The sequence below is a fragment of the Leptodactylus fuscus genome, chromosome 1 (genome assembly GCF_031893055.1).
Source record: "Leptodactylus fuscus isolate aLepFus1 chromosome 1, aLepFus1.hap2, whole genome shotgun sequence".
Taxonomy (NCBI): domain Eukaryota; kingdom Metazoa; phylum Chordata; class Amphibia; order Anura; family Leptodactylidae; genus Leptodactylus; species Leptodactylus fuscus.
The window spans coordinates 126,922,022-126,941,007 of record NC_134265.1 but is presented as its reverse complement, the minus strand read 5'-3'; the positions used below and the strand labels follow the sequence as shown (position 1 = coordinate 126,941,007).

The 18,986-nt window shown below is 43.1% G+C and overlaps 1 protein-coding gene across 2 annotated transcripts in view; it reads left to right on the top strand.

Annotated features, from left to right (window-relative positions):
• The first annotated feature begins 259 nt into the window (after nt 1-259).
• The window catches only part of INPP5J (inositol polyphosphate-5-phosphatase J), a 44,039-nt gene continuing 25,312 nt past the window's right edge, over nt 260-18,986 (top strand). Inside the window, exons 1-6 of one of the 2 annotated variants that reach the window (XM_075276628.1) lie at nt 260-469; nt 13,527-14,062; nt 14,342-14,449; nt 14,564-14,672; nt 17,437-17,553; nt 17,910-18,085. In XM_075276628.1, the coding sequence (XP_075132729.1) occupies nt 413-469; nt 13,527-14,062; nt 14,342-14,449; nt 14,564-14,672; nt 17,437-17,553; nt 17,910-18,085 (1,103 nt within the window). In that variant the 5' untranslated portion in view covers nt 260-412. The remainder of the gene's footprint in view (nt 470-13,526; nt 14,063-14,341; nt 14,450-14,563; nt 14,673-17,436; nt 17,554-17,909; nt 18,086-18,986) is intronic. The other variant, XM_075276629.1, reaches the window with a different exon arrangement.

Genomic DNA, 18,986 nt, shown 5'->3' with positions numbered 1-18,986 from the left:
TCGTCTTTCCAGTGTGTACATGAGGTGAAAGTTCATGTAGAAGCCGTGCATATGCCATGTTCCTGTTCCTGTATTACTGCCAGTCTCCACCCCGGCTCCTGTGCTGCATGACGGGCACCTACCGGCTAGGTAACTACTCCAGGCAGCCGCTCCTGCTTAACCCCTTACATCCCTGAGGGGGATTATATCTGTATAGCCGGGCGGCTCCTGCTAATAATTCAGAAGTCTGACTAGGAAGAACATGGTCCTGGTCTGTTCACATTGAGAGGTCGGGTGGCGCTTTCTGCCATGACAACCATCCGCCTGTCCCTTTAAAGTGCTCTTGCAGGTTGATACTCTGACGTCACCTGCTAGTGAGGGGCTGCCAGCAGAGGAGGAGGAGGAGGAGGAGGAGAGCATCTGCTGAGCAGCTATGGCAGAGCATAGGGACCGCAGGAGGACACACAGGGCACAGGATGCAGGCTCGCAGGTAACATGCCAATACCGTGCAGGGAATTAGGGAGGAGAGGGGGGGGCATGGCCGCAATGTAACTGCTGCACATCCATGGACGCGGTTCAGTCCCCTGCTCATGTCCAGCCAGATGTGAAGCCATTAAAAGTCACCATGGAATGGACAGGCGGGGTGGCGGGTACCATGCTATTCAGCCCATATATATCTCCAGGTCTGCTGCATACACTGACCTTGTGCTGACAGCCCCTCTGTGACCCTACACAATCATCCCTTCTGTACATGAGTCCTACTATTTAGTCCTAGTGGTGTCCTCACTGACTGAATGATCCCTTCTGTACATGAGTCCTACTATTTAGTCCTAGTGGTGTCCTCTCTGACTGAATGATCCCTTCTGTACATGAGTCCTACTATTTAGTCCTAGTGGTTTCCTCTCTGGCTTCTGTGTGACCCTAGAGAATGACCCCTTCTGTACCTGAGTCCTACTATTTAGTCCTAGTGGTGTCCTCACTGACTGAATGATCCCTTCTGTACATGAGTCCTACTATTTAGTCCTAGTGGTGTCCTCTCTGACTGAATGATCCCTTCTGTACATGAGTCCTACTATTTAGTCCTAGTGGTTTCCTCTCTGGCTTCTGTGTGACCCTAGAGAATGACCCCTTCTGTACCTGAGTCCTACTATTTAGTCCTAGTGGTGTCCTCACTGACTGAATGATCCCTTCTGTACATGAGTCCTACTATTTAGTCCTAGTGGTGTCCTCTCTGACTGAATGATCCCTTCTGTACATGAGTCCTACTATTTAGTCCTAGTGGTTTCCTCTCTGGCTTCTGTGTGACCCTAGAGAATGACCCCTTCTGTACCTGAGTCCTACTATTTAGTCCTAGTGGTGTCCTCACTGACTGAATGATCCCTTCTGTACATGAGTCCTACTATTTAGTCCTAGTGGTGTCCTCTCTGACTGAATGATCCCTTCTGTACATGAGTCCTACTATTTAGTCCTAGTGGTTTCCTCTCTGGCTTCTGTGTGACCCTAGAGAATGACCCCTTCTGTACCTGAGTCCTACTATTTAGTCCTAGTGGTGTCCTCACTGACTGAATGATCCCTTCTGTACATGAGTCCTACTATTTAGTCCTAGTGGTGTCCTCTCTGACTGAATGATCCCTTCTGTACATGAGTCCTACTATTTAGTCCTAGTGGTTTCCTCTCTGGCTTCTGTGTGACCCTAGAGAATGACCCCTTCTGTACCTGAGTCCTACTATTTAGTCCTAGTGGTGTCCTCACTGACTGAATGATCCCTTCTGTACATGAGTCCTACTATTTAGTCCTAGTGGTGTCCTCTCTGACTGAATGATCCCTTCTGTACATGATTCCTACTATTTAGTCCTAGTGGTGTCCTCTCTGACTGAATGATCCCTTCTGTACATGAGTCCTACTATTTAGTCCTAGTGGTGTCCTCTCTGACTGAATGATCCCTTCTGTACATGAGTCCTACTATTTAGTCCTAGTGGTGTCCTCACTGACTGAATGATCCCTTCTGTACATGAGTCCTACTATTTAGTCCTAGTGGTGTCCTCTCTGACTGAATGATCCCTTCTGTACATGAGTCCTACTATTTAGTCCTAGTGGTTTCCTCTCTGGCTTCTGTGTGACCCTAGAGAATGACCCCTTCTGTACCTGAGTCCTACTATTTAGTCCTAGTGGTGTCCTCACTGACTGAATGATCCCTTCTGTACATGAGTCCTACTATTTAGTCCTAGTGGTGTCCTCTCTGACTGAATGATCCCTTCTGTACATGAGTCCTACTATTTAGTCCTAGTGGTTTCCTCTCTGGCTTCTGTGTGACCCTAGAGAATGACCCCTTCTGTACCTGAGTCCTACTATTTAGTCCTAGTGGTGTCCTCACTGACTGAATGATCCCTTCTGTACATGAGTCCTACTATTTAGTCCTAGTGGTGTCCTCTCTGACTGAATGATCCCTTCTGTACATGAGTCCTACTATTTAGTCCTAGTGGTTTCCTCTCTGGCTTCTGTGTGACCCTAGAGAATGACCCCTTCTGTACCTGAGTCCTACTATTTAGTCCTAGTGGTGTCCTCACTGACTGAATGATCCCTTCTGTACATGAGTCCTACTATTTAGTCCTAGTGGTGTCCTCTCTGACTGAATGATCCCTTCTGTACATGAGTCCTACTATTTAGTCCTAGTGGTTTCCTCTCTGGCTTCTGTGTGACCCTAGAGAATGACCCCTTCTGTACCTGAGTCCTACTATTTAGTCCTAGTGGTGTCCTCACTGACTGAATGATCCCTTCTGTACATGAGTCCTACTATTTAGTCCTAGTGGTGTCCTCTCTGACTGAATGATCCCTTCTGTACATGAGTCCTACTATTTAGTCCTAGTGGTTTCCTCTCTGGCTTCTGTGTGACCCTAGAGAATGACCCCTTCTGTACCTGAGTCCTACTATTTAGTCCTAGTGGTGTCCTCACTGACTGAATGATCCCTTCTGTACATGAGTCCTACTATTTAGTCCTAGTGGTGTCCTCTCTGACTGAATGATCCCTTCTGTACATGAGTCCTACTATTTAGTCCTAGTGGTGTCCTCTCTGACTGAATGATCCCTTCTGTACATGAGTCCTACTATTTAGTCCTAGTGGTGTCCTCACTGACTGAATGATCCCTTCTGTACATGAGTCCTACTATTTAGTCCTAGTGGTGTCCTCTCTGACTGAATGATCCCTTCTGTACATGAGTCCTACTATTTAGTCCTAGTGGTGTCCTCTCTGACTGAATGATCCCTTCTGTACATGAGTCCTACTATTTAGTCCTAGTGGTGTCCTCTCTGACTGAATGATCCCTTCTGTACATGATTCCTACTATTTAGTCCTAGTGGTGTCCTCTCTGACTGAATGATCCCTTCTGTACATGAGTCCTACTATTTAGTCCTAGTGGTGTCCTCTCTGACTGAATGATCCCTTCTGTACATGAGTCCTACTATTTAGTCCTAGTGGTGTCCTCACTGACTGAATGATCCCTTCTGTACATGAGTCCTACTATTTAGTCCTAGTGGTGTCCTCTCTGACTGAATGATCCCTTCTGTACATGAGTCCTACTATTTAGTCCTAGTGGTGTCCTCTCTGACTGAATGATCCCTTCTGTACATAAGTCCTACTATTTAGTCCTAGTGGTGTCCTCTCTGACTGAATGATCCCTTCTGTACATGAGTCCTACTATTTAGTCCTAGTGGTGTCCTCACTGACTGAATGATCCCTTCTGTACATGAGTCCTACTATTTAGTCCTAGTGGTGTCCTCTCTGGCTTCTATGTGACCCTAGAGAATGACCCCTTCTGTACCTGAGTCCTACTATTTAGTCCTAGTGGTGTCCTCACTGACTGAATGATCCCTTCTGTACATGAGTCCTACTATTTAGTCCTAGTGGTGTCCTCACTGACTGAATGATCCCTTCTGTACATGAGTCCTACTATTTAGTCCTAGTGGTGTCCTCTCTGGCTTCTATGTGACCCCTCTGCTGCTGCTGTGCTCTATAATCCTCTGCTATTGCACTTCCCTTTCACCTTGTCCTCTCCCTGGTTTGGTATAACAGGCTCATACCAGTCAGCGGAATACCCAGAAAGCTGAAAGTTTATTTTTAGATACAATACTATTTGTAGAGGGTGAATGTGACTCAGATAAGGGGAGTCGTAATACACAGCTGTTACATATATGCACCCTGTGGTGTCAGGGGACATGGGAGCCACAGATAATATAGTTTTACTATGTCTTGCTGGCCATAAGGCTGTGTTCACATTGCTGTGGAAGCTGCATCATATTCCATTAAAAAATGCTGGTTAATAGGCCCACATGCTAGATTTTACTTTGTAAATGACACACATTGTGACGGAAACGCAAGAGATTGCATTATAGTCAAGTAGGGTCCACGTAGCACTGTTGGTGGCCATCATATGACACATATACGCACATTTTCATTGTTCTGCTTTTGTAAAGGAGCAGAATGAGAAAAATGAAAGTGCTGAACAAAACCTAAAATCCTTAGTAAATGTAAGTCCATCTATTTTCCCTATCTGTTTCTTGGAAAGCTGGGTAATACAGCTGTTCCTGCAGTTTTCACAGGACTTGTCACCTTCTCTCATTCAGGAATCTAGGGAAAGCTGGGTGATAACTTGGACCTGTAGATATGTAACTAATAGCATTTCTGATGACCACCTTATAATATTTTATTGATTAGTAATAATAGTAATAAATAATGTTATTGAAGAAGTCAAAAGCTAGTTGTCCATATACATTAATCTGCTGTTTTCGGCATCAATGATTCAATGTGCTTTATGTGTAGAGCTGGGCATCATCTCTCTGGAGAAAGCTGATTGATATTACTTGCTGACTCCTTGTTTTCCCTTGAGATATGCAGTGTTGGCAAGTAGTCAATTCTTGCTTTTCCTTGGGATTTATATGTACATTCAGCTGGTCTGCAGGTTCATGTCAATGTTTATATACATACTAGCTTTTACCCGCGACTTCGTCTGCGGTGATTTGAGTATTGGGCGGACACAGACGTGTGAAACTGTAAAAGTGCTTTAAAAAGTTTGGTGGGCTAGCAAATGTGATTTGATGTGTTATATTGTGTATGTTGTGATACAGACAATGTGATGTGTTATACAGCCTGTGTACAGGAGTATATATGTATCAGGTACTGTATATAGCAGTGATAGGTAATACATGTAATTATATAGTATATACAGCCTGTGTACAGGAGTATACAGTCCTATGAAAAAGTTTGGGCACCCCTATTAATCTTAATCATTTTTAGTTCTAAATATTTTGGTGTTTGCAACAGCCATTTCAGTTTGATATATCTAATAACTGATGGACACAGTAATATTTCAGGATTGAAATGAGGTTTATTGTACTAACAGAAAATGCGCAATATGCATTAAACCAAAATTTGACCGGTGCAAAAATATGGGCACCTCAACAGAAAAGTGACATTAATATTTAGTACATCCTCCTTTTACAAAGATAACAGCCTCTAGTCGCTTCCTGTAGCTTTTAATCAGTTCCTGGATCCTGGATGAAGGTATTTTGGACCATTTCTTTCTACAAAACAATTCAAGTTCAGTTAAGTTTGATGGTCGCCGAACATGGACAGCCTGCTCTCAAATGATCTGAAAACAAAGATTGTTCAACATTATTGTTCAGGTGAAGGATACAAAACGTTGTCTCAGAGATTTAACCTGTCAGTTTCCACTGTGAGGAACATAGTAAGGAAATGGAAGACCACAGGGACAGTTCTTGTTAAGCCCAGAAGTGGCAGGCCAAGAAAAATATCAGAAAGGCAGAGAAGAAGAATGGTGAGAACAGTCAAGGACAATCCACAGACCACCTCCAAAGAGCTGCAGCATCATCTTGCTGCAGATGGTATCACTGTGCATCGGTCAACTATACAGCGCACTTTGCACAAATAGAAGCTGTATGGGAGAGTGATGAGAAAGAAGCCGTTTCTGCACGTACGCCACAAATAGAGTTGCCTGAGGTATGAAAAAGCACATTTGGACAAGGCAGCTTCATTTTGGAAACAAAAATTGAGTTGTTTGGTTATAAAAAAAGGCGTTATGCATGGCGTCCAAAAAGAAACAGCATTCCAAGAAAAACACATGCTACCCACTGTAAAATTTGGTGGAGGTTCCATCATGCTTTGGGGCTGTGTGGCCAATGCCGGCATCGGGAATCTTGTTAAAGTTGAGGGTCGCATGGATTCCACTCAGTATCAGCAGATTCTTGAGAATAATGTTCAAGAATCAGTGACGAAGTTGAAGTTACGCCGGGGATGGATATTTCAGCAAGACAATGATCCAAAACACCGCTCCAAATCCTCAGGCATTCATGCAGAGGAACAATTACAATGTTCTGGAATGGCCATCCCAGTCCCCAGACCTGAATATCATTGAACATCTGTGGGATGATTTGAAGCGGGCTGTCCATGCTCGGCGACCATCTAACTTAACTGAACTTGAATTGTTTGTCCAAAATACCTTTATCCAGGATCCAGGAACTGATTAAAAGCTACAGGAAGCGACTAGAGGCTGTTATCTTTGCAAAAGGAGGATGTACTAAATATTAATGTCACTTTTCTGTTGAGGTGCCCATACTTTTGCACCGGTCAAATTTTGGTTTAATGCATATTGCGCATTTTCTGTTAGTACAATAAACCTCATTTCAATCCTGAAATATTACTGTGTCCATCAGTTATTAGATATATCAAACTGAAATGGCTGTTGCAAATACCAAAATATTTAGAACTAAAAATGATTAAGATTAATAGGGGTGCTCAAACTTTTTCATAGGACTGTATATGTATCAGCACTGTATATAGCAGTGATAGGAGATACATGTAATTATATAGTATATACAGCCTGTGTACAGGAGTATATATGTATCAGGCACTGTATATAGCAGTAATAGGAGATAGATGTAATTATATAGTATATACAGCCTGTGTACAGGAGTATATATGTATCAGGCACTGTATATAGCAGTGATAGGAGATACATGTACGGTAATTATATAGTATATACAGCCTGTGTACAGGGGTATATATGTATCAGGCACTGTATATAGCAGTGATAGGAGATACATGTAATTATATAGTATATACAGCCTGTGTACAGGGGTATATATGTATCAGGCTCTGTATATAGCAGTGATAGGAGATACATGTAATTATATAGTATATGCAGCCTGTGTACAGGGGTATATATGTATCAGGCACTGTATATAGCAGTGATAGGAGATACATGTAATTATATAGTATATACAGCCTGTGTACAGGAGTATATATGTATCAGGTACTGTATATAGCAGTGATAGGTAATACATGTAATTATATAGTATATGCAGCCTGTGTACAGGAGTATATATGTATCAGGCTCTGTATATAGCAGTGATAGGAGATACATGTAATTATATAGTATATACAGCCTGTGTACAGGAGTATATATGTATCAGGTACTGTATATAGCAGTGATAGGAGATACATGTAATTACAATGTGATGTGTTGTATTGTGTATGTCGTGATACAGACAATGTGATGTGTTGTATTGTGTATGTCGTGATACAGACAATGTGATGTGTTGTATTGTGTATGTCGTGATACAGACAATGTGATGTGTTGTATTGTGTATGTAGTGATACAGAGAATGTGATCTGTTATATAGTGGAAAGCTATATGTAAATGTGAGTGAGTAGCGTGAGGGCGACTCCTGAGGTGACAGTAAGGAGTGTGCAGGCAGGTTGAGGCAGGAAATGCCAGGCAGTGTGTGTGAGTCTATAGCTGGGGCTAGGAGTCCTGCTTTTGTGAGTCTCCTGCTAGGAAGCCATGTTGTTTAGGGGCACCAAAAGTAGCCCGTGACTCAATCCTAAGGGAAAACTATGTTTGTGGAAAATTGCATGCAAATCCGTCCAGGCGTTTTAGCGTGATTGAGGAACAAACATCCAAACTCACAAACATCCAAACACACAAACTTTCACATTTATAATATTAGTAGGACAGTGATGGCGAACCTATGGCACGCGTGCCAGAGAGGGCACGCAGAGCCCCCTCTGCTGGCACGCGTGCTGTCGCCCTGATCGCTCACTAACGGCGAATCCAATGCAGGATTCCCCGTTAGTGAGCGATCGCTGCCTTCAGCTGGTTGTGCAAATGCGCATCCAGCTGAAAGCTGTCAGTGTAGCTCAGTGTAGGCCACGCGTACTACGCGGCCTACACTGACTACAGAGTGTGACCTCTGAACAAGCGCGGGCGTGATGACGTAAGTCATCAGCGCGCGCAGTGAACAGAAGAGAGAACACCCGGCAGCTCTTCAGGTAACTATATTGTGTTTGTTTGCACTGTCAGGGGAGGGGGGCAACGGTAGACATTTCATGTTGTGTAGGAGGGGGCTACTGTAGACTTTCATGCTGTGTGGGTAGGGGGCTACTGTGGACCATTTTATGCTGTATGGGAGGGGGCTACTGTGGACCTTTCATGTTGTGTGGGAGGGGGCTACTGTAGACTTTCATGCTGTGTGGGTAGGGGGCTACTGTGGACCATTTTATGCTGTATGGGAGGGGGCTACTGTGGACCTTTCATGTTGTGTGGGAGGGGGCTACTGTAGACTTTCATGCTGTGCGGGTAGGGGGCTACTGTGGACCATTTTATGCTGCTACTGTGGATCTTTCATGCTCTGTGGGAGGGGGCTACTGTGGACCAGTTCATGTTGTGTGGGAGGGGGCTATTGTGGACCATTTCATGTTGTGTGGGAGGGGGCTACTGTGGACCAGTTCATGTTGTGTGGGAGGGGGCTACTCTGGACCATTTCATGCTGTGTGGGAGGGGGCTACTGTGGACCATTTCATGTTGTGTGGGAGGGGGCTACTGTGGACCATTTCATGTTGTGTGGGAGGGGGCTACTGTGGAACATTTCATGTTGTGTAGGAGGGGGCTACTGTGGATCTTTCATGCTCTGTGGGAGGGGGCTACTGTGGACCATTTCATGTTGTGTGGGAAGGGGCTATTGTGGACCATTTCATGTTGTGTGGGAGGGGGCTACTGTGGACCAGTTCATGTTGTGTGGGAGGGGGCTACTGTGGACCAGTTCATGTTGTGTGGGAGGGGGCTACTGTGGACCAGTTCATGCTGTGTGGGAGGGGGCTACTGTGGACCAGTTCATGTTGTGTGGGAGGGGGCTACTGTGGACCAGTTCATGTTGTGTGGGAGGGGGCTACTGTGGACCAGTTCATGTTGTGTGGGAGGGGGCTACTGTGGACCAGTTCATGTTGTGTGGGAGGGGGCTACTGTGGACCAGTTCATGCTGTGTGGGAGGGGGCTACTGTGGACCAGTTCATGCTGTGTGGGAGGGGGCTACTGTGGAGTATACAGGTATAATCCTGTGTGGGGGCCACTGTGGGCCAGATTGTACTGTGTGGGGGGCCACTGAGGGGCAGATTGTACTGTGTGGGGGGCCACTGAGGGGCAGATTGTACTGTGTGGGGTCCCCTCACTATGTATATCACACAGTATTTGTTTTATAGCAGACGTGAAATTAGTACAGGATGTAATAACATTGCACGGTAAACTATAAAACAGATCCTGTGCGATGTAAATAGTGAAAATTAATTGTTTAAAAGTACAGAATGCAGAGACCTTTACCTTTCAGTACAAGATCTGTAAAGCCCCAGTCACATGACTGTAATTTGTGGGTCCGCAATTGTGGACCCACAGAGTTTTAAGGTTAAATTGTCGTGTTGGCACTCCGTGATAATTTATTTGGTTTTGGGTTGCAGTTTAGGCACTCGGTCTCAAAAAGGTTCGCCATCACTGTAGTAGGATGTATAGGTAGCCAGCATTCATTTCTCCAAATTCATGATAGCTGCAGTGTATTTCTCTGAATGAGCCATTTCTTTGAGATAAGATAAGATAATCCTTTAATAGTCCCACCATGGGGAAATTTAGATAGACTGCCAGCCTCCATTTTATAATCTTGAATTCTCTGTTCAGAATTTTAATTGTCTACCTAGAACATAGAAGCATATGCTAAAGCCACCTAGGAACATAGACTTCGGAAGAGTAGGAGCTCCCAAATGTATGACGAATACTTAGCTTAAAGCGGAAGTAAACTTTTTATTTTTCATGAATCAATAGTTCATGGAACAAACTTACTATAGATTTCACTAAAGAAAAGTGCCTGTGTCTTTAAGTATTTCTCCTGTATTTATTTCTTCATTCTGTCCACACTGAAGCAGTCTCAATTTAAAATGGGCAGAAGGAAAGAAGAAGAGACATAGACATGAGGCTGTCTACAGGATTAAAGGGATTCTCCAGTGCCACCTCCATCTTCTTCATGAATGGCCTCTTAACGCGTCTTCTTCGGGTGCGAGTGGTCAAACTTCTAGGCCTCGGGCAAAGTCGACAGCGCATGCCCGCGGCCACAAGAAAAATGGCCACTTACACAGTAAGTAAGCGAGCATTTTCTTGTGGCCTGTGGGCATGCGCAGTTGGCTCTGCCTTAGGCCCGAAGACTAGAAGTTTGACCGCCCGTGCCAGAAGAAGACGCGTGAAGAGGCCGTTCCTGAAGAAGTTGGAGGCGGCGCTGGAGAGTTCTCTGTTTGAGCACTGGGGCCTGCCCCAGTGCTGCCAGAGAACTCATTTGCATACCGATTAAAACTGGGATTTATACCAAACCATGCAGGACTTTGTGTCCAGTTAAAAAAAACTGTTTTGCCGCGGAGACCAGAAGACGCTCACACGCGCTCACGGAATGATGGGTATCCGTCTCCTGTCGGCAGAAGACGGAAACCCACAAAGTGGAGATCGGGTGCTGGTGTGAACCCGCCCTAACCCAGGACATTAGCATCGGACATTAGCTGTGTCCGTTACATTTTGCATTGACTTAATGGCACATCGGATGCATTCTTTTATTGTCCATGTCTGTCCTTAAGTGTCCGTTCACAAAGATGTCCGATTTTTCAAGCGGACAGCAAAACCCGACATGTAGGTAGTGTGAACGCCCCCTTACTGAGCCGTGTTAAAGTACAGGAAAATATACTGAATAGTGTATCCAAAATATTTGTCCCACGGGTATTGCTGAGGTACATATCCTCACTATAACTATATTTACAGTAACATATTGCTGTTGCCCTTGTAATTGTTTTCTGGTTTATATCAGTAAACTTTAAAGGGGTATTACTATGTTCACTTGGACATAGCGTAGTATTATAGCTTGTAAAATTCGGATATAAAGAATGAAGAACTGACATCCCTTTTGTATTTTACATTCTGACTACTCATTGTGCAGGGAACTGTACCAAATCTTCTGCCAAGTGAATTGGCTGTGTTGTGGTTCCCTGCGCAGCAGGTGGAAAGGGAGTGCTGCTATGCAGGGAAAACTGCAAAGGAACCCATAGTGCTTAAATAGGCATTCTCAGCATGAACATCTTTGGCATATCGACAGGATATTCCATAAATATATGACAAATGTGAGTCACGCCTACTTATCTGCAGAATTGGGATCTCTCAGACCCCCTCTCTCCCCTTCCCCATTTAAAGTGGTGCAGCTACTGCAGTGTATGGAGAAGTGGTGTGTGCTGTCTGTTGTTCTCCAAAATCACATAGAAGTGAAAGGAGAGTGACAATCTTTCCCTTCACTGTGGCTGTGACACAAGTCAGGGGGTGGGATCTGCAGATCTAAAGCTAGGTATAGGTTTCATTGGTGGGACCTGAAACTAATAGGCATTTAGGGAACATCCTATGGCTAATACCATAAATAAATAAATATGACAAAAACATTATTTTTACTAGTGCTGAGTCTTCATTGTCAGGTCTGGTCTTGACATCTCATACCTACTTACAACAAATTTCACTGTAGATTGCACGCAAATCTGCTACAGCTAACACTACAACCTAAGGTGGACTATCATAGGAGTTGTACTGAAAAACAAAGCTGACTCTCTAAACCAGGGGTCATCAACATCCACTTTTGCACGCGTGTCAGAGCTCCTTGAAACTCTGTGCATAATAACTGCTGATCAGCTATCCTCCTGTCAGACTCCAGTTCCAACAGACACTAATCCCATCCATAATTTGATGGGGGGGAGGACCATGTCATATTGGGCCACAGTCATCATTTTGGACTGCTGTTTTGAGTAGTCTCATGTAGATCCTTTGAATATAACTTATATAGGATAGTATAGGCTTTCTCTTTTGCCAAATCCCCTGATGAATTACTGCATATCGGTGATGAAACGCATAGGGTAAGGTCAAATAGTAGTTGTCTATAGGGGTCAGCCGTGGACTGCCCTTGTAAGGGCAGGAGCTTTGTGGGACACAGGGACGTGTCAGTATTGGATGTGAGGGCTAGTATATGGCCAATGTTCCCTATAATGTGATGGATGACTAGTGGTCCTGCTGCTGTATACCATGAAGATGACCCTGTTTATCTTGTGATGGTGAGATCAAACCAATTATTACTATTCACAGTATGATCCATATGCGAACAAGCATTAATTTGAATATAGATGATATATGAAGGTATTTGCTTTCTATATTACTTACTGTATGTTGTATCTGACTACCAAAAGTGCCTACTGTATGTGCTGGACCTTTATGTGCATTACGGCACTTGGGTTTCTGGTGACTTTTGGATAGAATTTTATGTGGTTTATATTGGTATCTTTTATTATTATATTTAGTAAAAGTTTTGTTTTATCCGCTTTGCCGTAGCATAGTTTTAGTTAAAAAGCAAACAAAGAACACCTGACAGACCCCATTATAGTCAATGGGTTCCATTCTTGTCTGTCCTGTAATGAATCCAATTGTTTCCTTTATTTCATTTTTTTTTTTATTTAAATCAGCACACGTACAAAAAAGTTTCCTACCCCATGCTCTAAAATAATAGAACAGTAGTACAACACTTATACTAAACTTCCAAGTCACAAGCTCCTTCCATTGCTTATTCATGAATTATATATGTGCAGTCAGTGTGAGTCTGCACAGGCAAGTCTTTCTACAGACCCTGGGTTATTTCAGGTTGCTACGGGCAGTTTTTGCTAATGTAATAATATTAGGTAAGGAGAAGCATGCTGAAATGGTTTTAGAATGTGAAAGATACCCACCCCATATATTTCGGAGAAGATCCTCTCTCCCTACCCTGTGATATACTGCAAGGACAGTTTCTGATAAAGATATTTGTTTGCATTCATTTACTACATAATTTGTATCTACGTGTATCTACGTTTCAGATGATTTCTGCATGTTTAGAGCTACTTTGCAAATATTAACAAAAAAAGCTTGAAAGCTGTCAAGCACTGAGTAGGATGTTACACGGGAATCAATCTGCTTAGTTCCTTCTTCTCTATAATATGTGGCTTGCAGATTGCACTGTACTTCAACGTGACAGGTTTCCCTCAAGCAAGATGTGAACAAAAAAATTGCATTTGCCAGATGTGCTTCTTGCTTATTCATCTGTCTTGTTCTTTTTGCAGTTATTTAACATTTATGATTTATTGTATGTTTTATGCTTGCACCTCAAAGATGGATACTCAACGCGTGTTTGTTGCTCCACCATCTCCAGAGATGTCCCCAAGGCCTGTTTCTTTGACCTCCCCTCGACTTAGCCCAGCGGGATCTGGTAGGTCTCAGCCTGAAGGTTCCAGTAGTTCCCAAACTCCACTTCCTGTGGGACAACTATCTATTCGTCCATTAGCACCAGTGGGATCTTCTGCTCCTGATCGTTCTCAACCAGAAGGATCCTTGAGACTTCATCCTGTGGGTTCTCAGTTCAGTCCTAAAGATGAGTCTTGCAGATCACAACCTGAGGGATCTTGTCCAGGCCTTTTGTCTCCAACTCAGCAATATAGGCCACTCCCTCCTGCTCCATCCTCACCTCATCGATCTCCAATTCCCAGCCCAAGAGGATCACCACAACCTAGCAGATCCCAGGCTTCTCCACGTCCCATTAGATCTCAGGAACCTTCTGTAAAATCTGATTCTAATCAGCCATCTGAAGTTGAAGTAGACAAATCATCTTTCACTGGTGCCGAGCAAAACAAAGCCGGAGAGGATTTTAGGTAATTTCTGAAAAACAAAGCAGAATACCTCAGGATACCAAAGTAGATGGCAATAAAATGTACTCATTTGTTCACACTGCATTGATAACTACTATAAAGAATATACTCTTTCTTAATTCTGTGCATAGGTTTGTGATCTGAAATGCAACTTTTAGTTTGGAATCATATTAAACGCATTATTACATGTAAAAGACATATAATAAAACATGAGAATTATATCATTTTAAAAATATATATATTTTACATTACATCTTCGTATTTTTTTTTATCCATGTGCAGGGTATATATCATAACATGGAATGTTGGCTGTTCTGTGCCACCTTCAGACCTTACTGGTCTTCTTTGCCTTAATGCTGGCGATGGCAAGACTGATATGTTTGTTATTGGGTAAGAAAATATAATTTTCACATAACCTTTTAATGTTATAATGTTGAAATGTAATATCTGTGGACACCTTTTATTATTTTCAATTATCAGCTTGCTTATACTATATGTCTACAGGTTACAGGAGGTCAATTCCATGATCAATAAACGTCTAAAGGATGCTCTGTTTTCAGATCAGTGGAGTGAAGTGTTCATGGATGTCTTGAGCCCCTTTAGCTATGTGCTGGTAAGATCTGGAGAAGGAATGCATGTAATTCACTGTCTGTATTTTCATGTACAGTGAAATCTTTTTGAGACAACCCTCCAAAACTTGGATTAAAAAATGATCTTCTAGGAAAAGGAGTGGTCTTCTCAAAGAAGAAGGCTAGTGCATACAATATATGGTGGAAAATGAACACTTGCATATATATATAACTAGCTTCTGCCTGCGACTTCGTCTGCATGTTGTTGACTTTGGTGATCCTCCTCAGCTGTGCTTGAGGAGAACTCTGTTGACTTTTATTAAATTGCTGCCGTCGATGGTTTGCCTGCTCCAGCATTTTTGTCAGCTTGCAAGCTGTCCTGCTGCTGACCTTGTTCCTCACACCGTGCTTGTGATTGTTCCGGCATCTCAGCAACTCGCTGGAACACCATATAATGAGCGTGTTGTTGGCGTTGATGATCCACATGCTCCAGCGTTTCTACAGCTGTCAAGCTGGTCTGCTGTTGAACTCGTTCCTCGCGCTGTGCCCGTGATTGTTCGGGCATCTCAGCACCTCGCTGGAAGGTCATATAATGAGCATGTTGTTGGTGTTGATGATCCGCCTGCTCCAGCATTTCTGCAGCTATCAAGATGGTCTGCTGTTGAACTCGTTCCTCGCGCTGTTCCCGTGATTGTTCTGGAATCTCAGCAGCTCGCTGGGATGCCATATAATGAGTGTGTTGTTGGCGTCGATGATCCTCCTCAGCTGTGCTTGAGGAGAACTCTGTTGACTTCTGGCTTCCTTTTATAGTTGTCGTTGTTTGCGACAAATTAGATTCTCTTTTTCCAGGCATGTTGAAAATTGGCAAACTGCCAATTTGGAATAAAGGTGTTTGCCCATGTCACATTGTCTGCACTGGAGCAGATCAGATAATATGCAAATGTATATACACACTTAACAGCCCTGGCTTTCTCAGAAGGTGAGATAAGAGCAGTGTAATATAGTATGTGAACAAAAATTCATAACAGTCAAGAAGCCATGTCATTTACTGGGATAAAAAGTAGCCTATGTGTTAATCAAGGTTACAATCTATCTGTGTGCCGAATTTCATTCAAATCTGTTCAGCCGTTTTTGTGTGATTGATGAACAAACATACACGCTTTCACATTTATAATATTAGTAGGAGTAGGATAGGATAGGATAGGATAGGATAGGATTAGTAGGATAGGATAGGATATTGTCTTAGACAATTCCTTTAATATTTCTTGCACATCTCAGAATGTGCGCCAGAAACTAGAACCCAAACCAGCAAGCAGCTAGAGTAGTCAATAGTTATACCAGAAAAGTATCGTAAGTAATCTTTAATGTATTGAGTCACCAAGGATTTGTCCTTTCCACACCCACAAGTTTAGAAAGCGTTGGAAAATCCTGCAACTTTTAGCACAAATCTCCCATGCTCCTAAATGTGAGCTGTTTCCTTTGCAGATTTAGTTTAATGAATATGCTTCAGTCTGTCCCCAACACGGAGAGATGGTGTCTATGTCTATATTCACGATGACTATATTAGATTCAGTGGAGTGCATCATGATCAGAATTTCTTGGAAAGCATGAACTTCTCTAGTTTGTCACAGTTCCTGAGTAACCGCTTAATGACTGATAATACTCATTGGCATTTAGCTGTTATAGGCATTGGCAGAATGTACGAACTTCCTGCTTTAACTGGATTTCTATAGATTTTTTAACGTGCCTGATTGTAGAAGATGTGTTCACAAAGTAGAGAAGGTGTCAGATTGTAGCAGAGCAGTATATATAGCAAGTCTGTGCCCACATTTTCCTATAGTAAGACAGTAGGTTCACACTATAGTCAGTGGGAACAGATGCAGATGTAGTGGGCTCTATCAAGTGTCCATTACTCTACTACTGTTGATACCAGTTGCTATTGCTACAACGGTTGACAGTAATGGGTTGAGATAACGGTAGAATGAAGGTACCTTTGGGCAGGCATTTTAAAAGTGGCCCAGATTTTCCTAGTAAATGTCTGCCTGGCATCACCTGATGATGTACCGTCCCTATTGGTGGGGGTCAGGCTCATAAGGCCCTCTGGGTCTATACCCAGAGTTTCCTGATGGGATTGTTACCTTCATTTTTCCATCCATTCTCACGCCCCTTTTTTTCTCTTCCTTCTTCTCCTCGCTCCTTCTGTTCTTTTCTGTTCTTCCCTCCTCTTCTCCCTCTTCTCCTTCTTTATTCTGTTCGAGATGTTGTCTACTTTTTCCGTAATGACCTTCGATCCCATTCTTTTTTTTTATTCCATTGGCAACTTCCGAATCGCATTGTTTGTATTAATTACATTTGTTACATGCATGTTCTTCCTCTTTATACTTTTGAAAAACAATAAAAACTTTTGAATTGAAAAAAAGTGCCCCAGCTTTATCACAGTGGCTGAAAATGAATGATAAACTTGGTGCAATATTAGACTGTCTGGTCTAAGCTTATTCCCTCTCTTACTTTTAGCCATAACTTTACACCAAATTTTGCTACATTTTGTCTTATGCAAAACGATGCCCCTTTTCATTTGAGCCACACCCACTTGTTTAGAAAACTTTATCTTCGAGGAGGTGCACCAATATGCTCTAACATCTTACAAAACGCGTAGCATGTTGGTTTATTCTAGTCTAGTTGTAACCGCAGTAACAAATCTGGCCCTTTGTCTTTTTCTCAAGGCTTACCCCTTATATTTAACAATATGCTTTGCTTTCTTTTTCAAACATGTTTGGAAGGCTCTCATTGGCTTTTTTTTTGTTATAGGTCAGCTCTGTACGGATGCAGGGTTGTCTTTTATTGGTGTTTGCAAAGTATTTCCACCTCCCCTATCTTCGCGATGTACAGACTGACTGCACAAGGACTGGCTTAGGGGGTTACTGGGTTAGTATACTACTGTAAGCAGTTAGACAGACAGATGTACATTATAGAATTCAATATAGAGCTGTATTGAGAACTTTGTATTGTGTACTTTATTGTATTCCCCTCTAGAATGGAGCAGTAGGATATAATCTAACACTTTATTTAGCATGTTGTGATTTTTTTTTCACCATCGTATTAAAAAACAAAAATTTACATAACTTCTCACAGGAGCATTACCACTCTCTTGTGGATGTGAATTACACAGATCCCAAATATGGTGTTGTACATGCCACCTTACTCTTATGCTTTTCTATGCTTGTTTAGCGTATCTGGCTGTTCACCTAATTTTTGCTGCCTCATTTTCTTTTCATTTTTAGGGTAACAAAGGGGGTGTCAGCATTCGGTTATCCCTGTTTGGACATATGGTGTGTTTCCTGAACTGTCACTTGCCAGCTCACATGGAAAATTCTGACCAGCGTGTGGACAATTTTGAGAGTATCCTGCATCTTCAGCAATTCCAGGGTCCACTAGCAAATGGCGTCCTAGACCACGAGTAAGCTATTGGTCTGAACTTCGGTTGATGATATGTAATGTGTTTTCACACTTAAATCTAATTTAAGCCACTACATTGGTTAGTGATGTAAAGCAGTGGCCCAAGGTGCAATATGAACAAGTTTAACTGGAAAATCCGCAAAGCCATAATGTTGAGGACTGAAGTTAATTATTAGCCATTTGAGTCTTGTACATAACTGATTACTTTTTAAAGAGGACCTTTCATCAGATTGGGCACAGGCAGTTCTATATACTGCTGGAAAGCTGACAGTGTGCTGAATTCAGCGCACTATCGGCTTTCCCGATCTGTGCCCTGGGTAAAGCGATATCGGTCCCAGTACCGTAGCGCTTTACAGTCAGAAGGGCGTTTCTGACAGTCTGTCAGGACCGTCCTTCTGTACAAGCAGTGCCAATAGCGCTGTGCTCTGAGACCGGGGAGGAACACATTGCCACCACTGGCAGGAACACCCGGTATCACCATTGACGGGGAGCTTTCCTTCCCCACATACATTGCCACTGAACCTCTTCCATCGTCATCTGGGCATTACATTTTTCACATTGTCTCTGAATTTTTGCACCATCTCTGGTTTCCTTTGCAGCCATCCATCCGGCTATGGCAGGAACACACCAATGTCACCCACTGCAGGGGAGCAATCTTTGACTCCACCGATCACCGGGAGACGCCCTCTCTTACCAATTGTCCTCCATCCCCAGCGTGTGGTTAAGCCTCGCCTGGTGCTTCCTGAGGGCGCCCCCTTCACCGCTTTACCATTGTCCTGAGCGAAAAGGCATGATGTCACGCCTCATCTCCTGTAGCAAATGGCGTCATCTTGCCTCTTCGCCCGCAGCAAAAAGGCATAACTTAGAGAAATGATGTTAATCCACCAGCCTGTGTATGGCTG